This window comes from Lepisosteus oculatus, chromosome 22 (assembly GCF_040954835.1).
Source record: "Lepisosteus oculatus isolate fLepOcu1 chromosome 22, fLepOcu1.hap2, whole genome shotgun sequence".
NCBI lineage: Eukaryota > Metazoa > Chordata > Actinopteri > Semionotiformes > Lepisosteidae > Lepisosteus > Lepisosteus oculatus.
In genome coordinates this window covers 13838896-13851103 of record NC_090717.1, presented here as the reverse complement: position 1 = coordinate 13851103, position 12208 = coordinate 13838896, and the positions used below count along the sequence as shown (strand labels likewise).

General features: G+C 41.7%; 1 protein-coding gene across 1 annotated transcript in view; it reads right to left on the bottom strand.

The window, feature by feature from the left end:
* The window catches only part of tbc1d10ab (TBC1 domain family, member 10Ab), a 43496-nt gene that overhangs the window by 20217 nt on the left and 11071 nt on the right, over window positions 1-12208 (bottom strand). The window contains exon 2 of the mRNA XM_006640461.3: window positions 252-351. Within this exon, the coding sequence (XP_006640524.1) occupies window positions 252-351 (100 nt within the window). The remainder of the gene's footprint in view (window positions 1-251; window positions 352-12208) is intronic.

The window sequence follows — 12208 nt, the reverse complement described above, 5'->3', positions numbered from 1 at the left end:
AAACAGGGTCACTGCAAGCTCACAGGCTCCTTGCCAACCTCAGAGGTCGCTCCTGCGTGCTTGGCAGAGGATACCCTTGGCAAACAATCCCACCCATTCCCTAACAGCCACAGTCCGCTTCTGATGTAGACCACTTCCAAACCCCTGATGAAGTGAAGGCCTTCCCCCCGTGCTGGCACGACATGGCACACATGACCCTGCTGGGCCACCACGCCCCCAGTACATGGTGGGGAGGTGCTGTAGGTTCTCACCTTCTTGTGCCTCTTGGCCATCCACTTGTCCCAGTTGTTCAGCATGTCCAACCACTTGGCCTCTCTCTGTCTCAGCACCTCGGGAGGGACTTCCTGCTCTCTGAAAGAGGAAGAAAAGAAACCTGAAACACAATCCCTTTCATTTTTTCCCCCCAGATCAGCCTCTAAAATGCTGAGCCCCCACACCACAAAGAGTTTTCAGTTTTCAAACAGTATAGATGGATTTCCATACCCTTGTTGAAGAAATCCTTCTCAATAAATCAAAAGAGACTTGATACTTCATAATGATCGCTAGGCTATCCAGACATATTGTACATTTTTAAACTGAACAACATCTACACATAACTACAGTTTTGGGAAATGATCCTACTGTAACAACGTTAATGCTTTTCAGTATTATGTCACTGGCACCTAGATTGCACTTAATGAGGACTTCCTATTTAAGTGGACTGCATAAAGAGCTTCTAAAACAGCTTCAAAGGGCAGTAAAGACTCTGTGATGTCATTTTCAACTGCATTGTTCCATAAAGGTCTCTGCTTTATGTTTACATTATCTTTGTCATCCCCATGATTCAGTCATGAAATAACAGGGCCAGCTTTCTGTCAGCAGGACAGTTTTACAGCTGTATGTCAGATTGCAGTTTTAAGGGAAGATCAGTGAGAAAGCAGACGAAGTAGAACACTCATCTCCAGAACTTCCTTGTATCATATCCGGAGGAGTTACAAATCCTCATGAGGTTTGCCCATACTATGTAAATACTGTACATACACAGTACAATATTGTATTGGACGTAGTGTATAAAAACAAAATTAAGGAGGCCCTACGTATGCATGGAAACTTTCAAGGTTTTTAAGGGATTTTTTATGCAAGTTTTTTTTTCAGTTTAAAAAAAGTCCCATCATGGCAACAAGCAGCTTGTACTGGGAGGGACAGTACTGTACTAACAATTTGTAGCTTACAGTAACTGCAGCCAAGCCAAGTGTGTAAGCACTGGCAACTCCCTTTGTGTCTGCTACGGGCCTTGACTGCAGGTCTGGGCTATAACAGCAGGATTTGCTCAGCCCAGGCTCTCATTAAATGGTGCCAAGTTGCACAAGCACTGTAATTTTCAGAAGACAGGCCAATGCACTGCAAGTCTCCACCTTAAAACAGGGTTTCTGTATCCTTAATTGGTGGGACTTCAGCTAGAATTGGAAACTGAATGCACTGGAAGTTTTAACTTTCTTAAATTTGATCAATTCAGTGTTATTTTGTAGTCTTAATGTGTAGGAGATTTCAAATCAGAAAAGCTCTAGCGGACCAGACTTTGCTAGCCTGGGTGTGGAGTATGTCAAACTGACTGACTACAGCTCCTTGACTGGAGGCACAAAACTGGTTCGAGAGGCCAGCAAGATGCACTTGGCTAAGATTCCTGTAAGGCACCGTGTGTGAAAGATGAATATGGCTCTGGTAGGTGGGTGTGACTAAACATCGTGTTCAAAGGGATTTTACATTGCTTGCCTCCTCCCGTTCGTTCTCATGCTCCAGAGAACACAAAAGCAGAAAATAAGCAGTCATTTGATAAATTGGGCTGTCTTAACCACATGTATCAATTACACTTGTTCACCACTAACGTACGTGAAAGATGTTTAAATTCCACACTGCACTAACAACAAGGGGCTATTCTGGTCCTTCTGCAACTGATTATTTGTAAGATATTTTCACATCAACTCAGCCACTAGACACTTAATACTTAAAACACAAAAAATCTAATATACTTGTGCTCCAGCCTCTTCCAAGAAAAATCAGCAAGCTGTTAAGAGTCACACGCCAACACACACAGTACGTAAAACTGCTTCTTTAAAACTGACAAGACAACAGTAAACTTTGCTGGGTCGGCGGACGGCAGAGAGGAAGTCCTGGCTCTGAAACAGGATGTTGTTCTGGAGGCTGAGAAATACAAGCTGTTTCCTCCAGTGCCACCCTCAGTCTCTACAGAGCGGTCAGCCGGATCACTGACTGCTGGCCTGTTTGGAAAACAACACCTCATCTTCTGACTAGCAGAACAGCAGCTTAGCTTGTTAACTGAAAAAAAATGAAGTTGGCCAATAACATTTTCCCCACCAGATTCACTCAGCAAATGCAGCGCCTGTAACCTATTGTTTGACAGAAAAGGGAGGGGACTAAATTAATTCTGTCTCTGTTTTGACAAATCGGGGATGAGTATATTCTGCAACAAGCAGTTTATCAAGCCTGAGTGAGACCGTGACTTGGAACATGCAAAAAGAGGAGGAGACTGTTCTATCTCAGAGCGCCTTGACACCGATATCTGTGAAAGAGTTTGTCACTGTTCCTCAGGGGACTACAGCGTGATGCACAAAGGAGTCCTGCAGCAATAAGATAAAGTCCAGGCAAGAAGCAAGCAACGAAAGAGAGGAGTTAAAAAAAACCTCCGGGGGAGAAGAGAATGAAGCCAAGAACTAAAGTGACCTTTTCATTAGAGCAAGCGGCTCTGATCTGGCAATAACAAAAGGCCACTAGTGATCGTTCATTAACTTTTTTATACAGGACCTGTATGTGGGGTACTTTACCTCAAACTAATTTACAAATAATTATCTAAATCACACATTTCCAGCATTTATTTTACTGGATCTTTGACAGACTTCTGGAAATTGTATGTTTAATACTTTCTGTACAGTACAGTTTGAAAGGTATAGCCTAACACTTCCTCATTCTGCTCCCGTGTGCAATGATGAGGTTTATACTGGTGACCTGAGACATGAAACACAACATGGGCTATTCCACATGAACAAGGCATAAAATTAACAAGCAGTTATTATTATTATTGCAAGCAGTTTAAAACATAAAAAATTAAATGAGCATATTTGAAGAATGGATGTAGAATGCAAAATATAGCTCATCTAATGCTAATTCAATTCTATCAGAAGGCTTAACAAAATTAAGAGAGATTATGGCCAGCAATGTATACCCGTGAGCTTTTCTAATCAGCACTGGAATGGGCCACATTACAACTTAACAGTCCATGACAAGAAATCCGAGACAAACCTGTCATACCTGTTTGGTATATATATATGAATGAAATATGAATTTCTACCAGTATGTGCAATTCCGACCAGTAATCAGTTACAAATTTGACTGTTTTGCTGGGTAATATGAACCCATTAGAATAATAAGGACCTGGAAATGCTAGGCTGGAATGGCAAATGTGACTCTAAAAGAACAAACTGTTCTTTTAGTCCTTGTTGACAATACAGAACATATTTTTTTCAATGAAGGGTCGGATATCATGACTTTGTTGTAAAGTCGATCTTGGAAAATTAATATGACCAAACCTTTCATTTATTATTCCCCATGTCCTTGTCCTAGATTTGTCATAATAGTATTTCATGATTGTTCTGTAGAGGTTATGGAGAATTTTAAATAAACATTCAGAGGTTCAGTTACACTGAGAATATAGATTATGTTTTTATTTAAGCAAATCAGAGGCTGTTTTTAATCTGAAGGCCAAAACCAAAATGTCCTAGAGATGTCCTCCTACTCTTAACAAGGCTTTTATCTTTGCATTTAATATGACAGTGTCGTACGGACATCGGGGGGGTGAAGGGTAGAATCAAACTGTTCTAGGATTGCGAGACGCTCTTCCACTGTCCTCTGTTTGTAGTCTTCCCATCAGGCAGAGAGTTTATGGTGCCAAAGTCAAGCAAAGGCATTTAGAAAAAAGTCCTTTGGCCCCTGTGCAATAAAACTGCTTAATGAAGGTATTTAAATAGTAGTTTAACTACCACTTCCAGTTATTTACTTATCTGGCATCTACCATTGTTATGATTTAATGCACCTGTATGTGATTTTTATGTTTGGCTTGGTGTGTTCAATGTTTCATTTTCTTCTTATGGGAGGAGACAGACACAAATGTCCACAGTTAATAAAGTATCCATCCATAATTCTGAGAAAGGCTTTAAGCCACCGGCTTTTGAAATAATGGCCTATAATGGCCAACTCTAATTAGGCCCTCATCTGATTCTTTGTCTCAGTGTTGTCTTGTAGAACATTCATTATGGCCATTAGACTTTGGGGAGTTTTCCTGGAAGCGATGTTTTGGCTTCCTCCTGGCGATCTCCAGAGATATATAAATAGAAGAGAGTCACGCTTACCCACATGTTCAGATGAAAGCCACAATGCTGTCCACATTAAGGGCAACAATAATAAAAGAAAACCGACTAAACCCAATGAAAAAAAGTATTGAGTTTACACTATGGTGCTACTAAGGATTGAATTAAAAAGGTTTAATAGTAATTTTCTTTAGGCTTTCAAGCTTTTGAGTTAAAGGCTTATAGTGACTTTCCAGTATTCCTGATATCCAGCTTCATCCTCATTATGCATTTGTATTTTCCGTCAGATACAGATTCACACTACTCTGCAGTGTTTAAGTTTCCCCCAAGCCGACTGCCTTCCACATGTGACTGAGAACTGAACCGAGCCCCTGTCGAGATCCTGCCGAAATGAACACGCTCGGAGACAAGGCTGCACACAGCCAAGCAACCCCCAGCTGTACCAGACAACTACACAAGTCCAGGCGGCTGGAGGGAAAAGGTCACAGAAATGTAGAAGGAAACTCTACAAATGCAGCCAGTACAGAAAGAAACGCTACAATCATCCTCTTATAGTGTTCATCTCCCCTTCTCTCCCTTTCATATAGCTCACTGATCATGTTCAAAATGTCAGATATCCATATTAGTTCCATGAGGAGCTTTCACCACTCGGTGTTCTGTCACATTAAAACAAATCACCTGTTTTTCCACAACACAGCTACAAAACAAGGCTCAGAGGTATGGCGTTCCCTCTTCCTCCCTATGGTGCATTCCGAGGAGCTCCTCAAGAGAGTACAGGGCCAACGCACACTTTAATCATGACTAATAGCTGAAATACAGGGCAAGTTCATAGTTTATGGAGCCTCATTCTACTCCGTTATTGTGAGTAGAGAAACAGAGATCCTACCGCAAGTCACCCCTCAGTATTTTCTCCCAGATGATGAGGAATGTAATGACGGTTGATATCATTATCTCCATGTACTACAGTCACTGCCGGTTGACAAGCTGATGAACTGCTGCGCCATCATGAAGGACTGGGTGAAGTACGCTTACTGCTCAACTGCATCATTGTTTTGTCCACGTGTTTTAAAACACGCAGTGCTCCACACGGCTCTTGCGCCTAAACGTCAAAGCCCTCTCTGTCAATCAGTCTGGCACAAGATAAAAAGATAATCTACATGTTAAATCTGGTTGTGATTTTGCCTATTATCTCAAGGAACAATGCATAAGAATGTAATTAGCCAAAACAAAGTTTATGATGACTGCATAGTGAACTGGGAAGAAAAGTCTTTGTTCATTTCTTCATTCAGGATGAGTTTAGACCTCCCTCAACTTTAAAGATTTTTCTACAGAACCTTGTAATTCCATCAGATTACAGCTAATTGTCTAGTAAAATAAACCCAATTCCAGCACAGAAGGTTCTTATATAGAGCCAAAGCTCATTCAACCGTTTACTTTGTGTCTCCTCGATATTGACTGTGACATGTTCGAGTCTCATTTAAAGAAACAAAACTTGGTTATAACAAACAGTGGTTATACTTGTGCACATCTGTCATTCATTCTGTCTAGTCAAATGGTACTCGTTCTTGAATTTTCCTTGAAAGAATGAAATAGAAAGTGAAAATATCCCACAGGCAAAAGCGAAAAAAAGTTCATCTGGCAACCTCATCTTCAAGCAACATTTAAGACACTTTGAGAACTTTTACATTTTACTGGGGAAATTTATATTGAACAATGCCATGTGCACTTGAAAACCGTGTTTAAATATACAGCTTACTGATTTACAGGGCAATAAAACAAACTGGCCTCTCAAAGGCTTGCAACAGGGAACTGGGGAGTGAGCCTCAGACATTTAGCGCCAATCTTGCTCCAAATTGAATAAGCACTTCAAAAAAACAGGGCACATAACTCCATTTGGAACTCTTCCCCGCCATCTGCTCATCTGATTACAGTGTGCAGTGCTGGATCTTAAACCAGTGTAAAACAGGAAGCAGGAAAATATGGGGCACAGGAGATGATTTAGAGGCTTTGTGCAGCCACAATCAAGCCATGTTTTCAGTTCTCACTTTCTTTCCAAGCGGAAGGTTAGCCGTGTCCAGCACACCTCCGAAGCAAATAAATGGGACAGAAGTCAGGCTGCATCGGACTGGCTCCCTGCTTCGTTTTCCTTCAACAGGTGCAGAGCTCTTTGCAAGAATACAGACAAGGAGACTACAGCCACATGGAAACATTCAAACAAAGCGGCTTTAATATGAACCACATTAAGCAGCGCCGCGATCAAAAGAAAAAGGAAACGACTGAATCTCGAGTCGACATCAAAAGCCGGTTTCGGGAGTGTTAAAGGAAGTGCAAGCAGCTCTACGTGGGTCTGTGTGGCAAGTGCGGGGGGGCACTTCCTTATGTCTTTGCTGGAGGCGTTCGTTCCAGTTCACCTCCAATTCAGGGTCCCAGTGGAGCTGCAGCCTGTCCTGGCAAGCAGCTAGAACCATGGACAGGATACCATCCCATCGCACAGACACCACAGCCAGCCTTCCCAGAAGCCAGTTACATTACCAGTATGTTTCTGGACTGTGGGAGGAAAGTAGAGCGCTCCCCAGATCTGGTATAGAGCCCAGGGCCCGGGCACTGCGAGGCAGCAATGCTGACCACTGCGCCACGGCGCTGCCCCACATTAGAACATTTTATTCCTAACCTTTCATTAACTAAACGGCATCGTACAGTTGGTTTCAAGGTTTCAGCTCCTTCAAACACCCTCCGTCTGGGCGCAGTGTGCAAGCCGAGGCAGTCCTGAACCTGCCACACTCCAGCACAACAGGAGCCAATGCTGGAGAGGTCAGGGGACTGAACTGCGCAGTGAGATCCTTCGTGGCACAGAATCCTGGCAGTGAGTGTGGAATGGGTGGCCTGACAGGCATGTTAATTACATCCTCTGCTATCGGGCTGGAGTATAAAACAAAACTAGTTGTCAATTCCACCTTAATCTGTCACTAATTGGCTAATAAGATGATACCTGATTGGACTGGCCTTTCCCTTTTTTTTCTTCCAAGTGACTGTTAGTCTCTTTCTCCTTTAGTTTTACTTCTTTTTGTGAGGGAAGATTTTTTGAGCGATGTTAGAAGGGGGATCGGAAATGCTGTATCTTTCCTTCTCATAAATTCTGCTCAGACCAAACACTGTACCGGCAATGTACGTGTTCTGTAATATTACTTTAATAACTGTAACTTTGCACCATGTATTTTTGTTAGTTTAAAAAACAAAGATACATGTCAAAAACGAATTGTCAATTATAAAGACTAATATTAAAGAGTAATTTTCTATCAGTATAGAAACAGCCTTTAACAAGCTCCTAGTCCTTGCATTCTGTTCCCTGAGCTGAGTCTGAAAAGTACAAGGCTAGAAACAAGGGCACATCTTCTCTCGAGACATGCAGGACTTCAGCGGAACAAAGTATGTTTGACACAAACAACACCAATGTAAATGTTACAGATAACTGAAAGGTGTTTGACATCTTAGTAACCATCTCCAAGCCTGGAGGTTAAGAGCTCCCTCCTGATAAACTAATGCCAAAGAGCAAGTGCTCTTGTGAAAACTGTTTAACATCAGGAAACAAGAAGGTTAATCAAATAATCAATACATGGGAAGTACAAAGCCCTTCAATCCTGCTGTTTATTTTATTCCTCCAAAGCTTGATGGTTTATCCTCACCTAACCCCCTTGAGCACACATTTAATGAGAGAAAAGACTATTTCCTTAAATGCTCAGAAGCAGCAAGCTGGACGTCAGCTCAAAACCATTTTCTTGGCAGATGCAGAGCACAGAGAGGAAAACAACACAATATGCAAAAAGAAGCCATGACAGTCGCCATGAGGTCAGCTGTGAGAGGTGAGAGGCACTTCTAAACCTCTCCAGTCTCCCACAAGCAGGGCCAGAGAAGGAATATGGTGGTTTCACAAAAGACAAAACCTGCAAGATTGCTCTCCAGGTTACATTCCATGCCAGCTGGACTAGATACGTCGCTGGTGGACACAACGAGGTCTAAACCAAAATACTCAGGACCTGGTCACACTTTTGCACAATGCCCAGAAATGGCACACAGTGACTTCATCATTTCTGGATGCTTCCCATAGTGCTTCCCATTGCAAGCAGTAGCTACTAGTTTACTCTGCCTGCCAGGGCACACAGTTAACACCTAACATAGGTTTCAGTAACCGTTATAAAGCAAGTAACAAATGTATTGCAAACATACTGTATATACACCTACATATCTCCACAAGTGATGATGCCACAGAAATCAAATGAATATTGACATGACCTAACTTAGACTCTGAAGTGGGGGAGACCTTGAATTCATCAAGATCGCATGTGGAGCACATGGAAACTCCCACTGCATTGCAGTATGATCTATATCAAGATTTATAAGGAGCAAAGCTCTTCAAAATTGCACTCCTTATACATTAATTGGGGCTCTTTTTTGTAAGCAAAATTACTAAAAGATAATTAGCCAGCCTTGTGAGGAACTATAGCCCTTTAAGAATGGTGATGTTTAGACTGCCCACCCACAGACTTCTTGACTGTCAACCACAGCTTTGCCTTCTTATCCTCTTACATACTGTACACTATGGGCTTCAAAACCTCAAACCAGCCCCCCCAATAAATATAAAAATGGATCACATAAACCATGAAGCATGAAGTGAGCTGAAACAGTTCCAAGTTAGATAATGGGCTAAAAGAAAACAGGCAAAGTCCTGCTGCAGCTATTCCACCCAGGAACTGCTGTCTGCAGCATGTGCTCAGATTAACCCTATTTAATGGTTAAGCAGGTTTAATTCCAGATCATGTGCCCTGAAGTATAAGGATCTCCCTTTCTCTGTCTCTAAATAAGGACTGAACAGTGGACAAAAAAGGTTCATCTTCATTCACTTCTTTGGAGAAAGTTTTACTCCAGGTCTTCTCAAATCCCCTTTGTTGCAGCCATTTTCTTGCAACAGACGGAGCTAAATGATAAACTTCAGTTAACACTATGTGGTTTCGTTTTAAAAAGTTACTGAAATGAAGGACAGACTACCTTGACAAAAGGAAAGGTTTTCAAAATGCAGCCTGATAAATTAAACACAAGTGCCACATTTCAGACCTGCCTTGCAAAGAAAAATTTAAAATTTTAAAAAATATATAACTGCATTTACAAAATGAAAAACAACGGCATGTTATGGACACACCACACTAGGTGAATTATGGCTCTTTAAAGTGAAGGAATCCTTTGCCGCACTGTTTTCTAGGAAAAACAGTATCTGAAAGTCCGTTTTAACTTTTTGTTTAAGCACATTAAGCATGATTTTTTTCTTTAAGCTCACTGCCATAGCAGTGCACTTGCTGTCCACATCTGTTTATAACTGTTAATGATAACAATCTGGTTATGTTTGGTATAAAATATTGGGTATGTTTGGTATGTCATGTCTGCAAAAATGAAGGCTGCATGCTGATTAAGTACAATATGATGAAGTCAGAAAGGTCCTTTAGCCTCAACTTCAGTCCTTTCAGAAATCTGCCTGTCTTTTTTTTTTCTTATCCCCACTCAGGTACGTCCAAATTAATAGCAGGCTTCTAGGCTGGCTGGTTAACTTGCAAGCAAACATCAGCAACACAGAATACCTTCCCAAAACAGGAAGTGACACACAGATAGAGCCCCCACCCTGAAAAGCAAACCCTACTTTACCCCTGCATCCTGTTCGCCCGTCCACACGCCCGCTGAGAGGCTCCAAGTCAGCAGACAGGTTCACTTAGTCCCTGTAGCTGTGTGCTCCGCTGGCAGGCTTTGATCATGGAAAACAGCTTCACACACATCAATCGACTATTAAGCCAACATGCAACAAAGATTTCCCGCCCCTGTACCCTGACTGCAAGGCAAAGCAATGCCTGATAGAGGCTTTTACAGGCCTCAAACATAGCTTAAACCAATGGGCGAGTTAGTCAAGACGTCAACTGCTGTAGAACCTACACAACCTATTTTGCACACTGTTTAAATTACACCTATTGTCTTACAAATAGCAAAATGAATTCATATCTTACGGACCAACAAAAAGAAAACAAGAACCATACAGAACTCAGAATAGCAAAGGAAGCAAGACTACAATCTTGGGTTCAATTTCTACCCTTGAAAACAGACAAATTGACAAAGTTAAAGCAACTGAACTCTCTGGCATTAACAGAGGAAAATACAGCAGTATGCTTCCTTCAGACATTTTCACAGGACGCAACATAAGCTAAAATGTAATGAAACCTTTTTGTTAGGAGGAAATTCTTTCTAATGACCAACTGAACTATAGGACATGAAGATACCAGGCATGTTTCAATAATTCACTAAAAAAAATCATAGCCCAGTTACGGTTCGAGGTAGTGGCAAGTTACATGGTCTGCTCTTTAAAACACTGATTTCTGTACACTAATCTCCTTGAAAATAACAGCTAATGTCATTCATCCCTTTGTTTTCGTGCTCACTCAGATTACAGATAATCAGAAATGAGTGATAAAGCTCAAATCACAGAGCTCGTCTGATTTCTAACAAAGGCTGGGAAGATAAAAATAGAACCTATTTTGCAACCTGTTTAAATTACACCTATTGTCTTACAAACACAGCAACTTGAACAAATACCTATTTTTAACGGAATATGACACTGGGTGGTATATCATATTGTGCTGGGTATCAAAGTTTAGCTACAATAGAGGTTCACATCTTGACTGAAGACCTCAAGGTCTAACTCAGACAGCTGGGTATGTCTGAGGTATTAGCATAGATGTAGGTAGGCAAAGAAATAGATAATTAAGATAATTAATAGATAATTAAGGATGTCATCATCTGAAAATCAGGATGATTTACTGTGGTTTATTAACTTCACAGTAAATCTTCCATAAGAAAGAATAAATATTTAACAGCCCATCAAGTGCAGTCTAAAGGGAGGCAAAGGACAGAGAAACAGGAAAGAGGAGGCAGTGAGGGAGACGGAGAGAGAAGAAGAAATATCACCCTCTTCTTCCTCAGAACTTATCAAATGAGAGAGGACCTTGATCTGATCAGTCCTGGAGACCAGACTGTGACTAGGTATTCTGAACATTACGACAGACGGCTCACTGTGCTATGTATTTTAGCAAATTCTGGTTTTCTGCACTGTAAAATCCTCAGAACAAAGGCACACTCCTAGTCTGGAGAAGCATTTGTTTGGCATCCAGGTAGTGGGGAGTGAGATTCAGTTCCAAGTGGTAGCAGGTTTAATTTCTCTTTCTGACTTGTTTTTAGGTTAGTTACAGAATTCTGGGTTTCTAGGTCTGTAGGAACACAGGTTTCCGAAACGCTTAAGACTTGTACGTACTCCTTATCGTTTTGTATTGCGAAGTCATGTTGTGTTAACAAATATTTGTCTGGACAAGTCTCACTCAGGACAGAGCTGTGCTAGAGAATAAAAAGAACCCGTGTGCCATTCTTCACATGCCTCACATTTTATTTAGCACGCGGTTATTTCCTGAACCCGCTAGCTTGTAACAATAGGAAAGCAATCCTCCTCATCAGAGCTCCGGCCAAATGGCAAAAGCAGGACAGCACTGCTTCCACTGCATCGCGACGTGGCACAGCACAGACATGGCCACCTTTCCCATCTGCAGCATTCACATGAAGCAGCACATTTCATTAACGCGTGGGAAGAAGGAGTACACTTCTCTGCCACAGCATCTAATTAATGGCCCGCTCCACACTCAACACGAGCTCAGCCCCATTTCCACATCACCAACATGCAGCCGGCAAGTGTAAAAGCACACAGGTACACGGCTTAACAGCAGCGAGTCAACAGCCCTTTCAGATGTGCTCTTGGTAAACCGCGA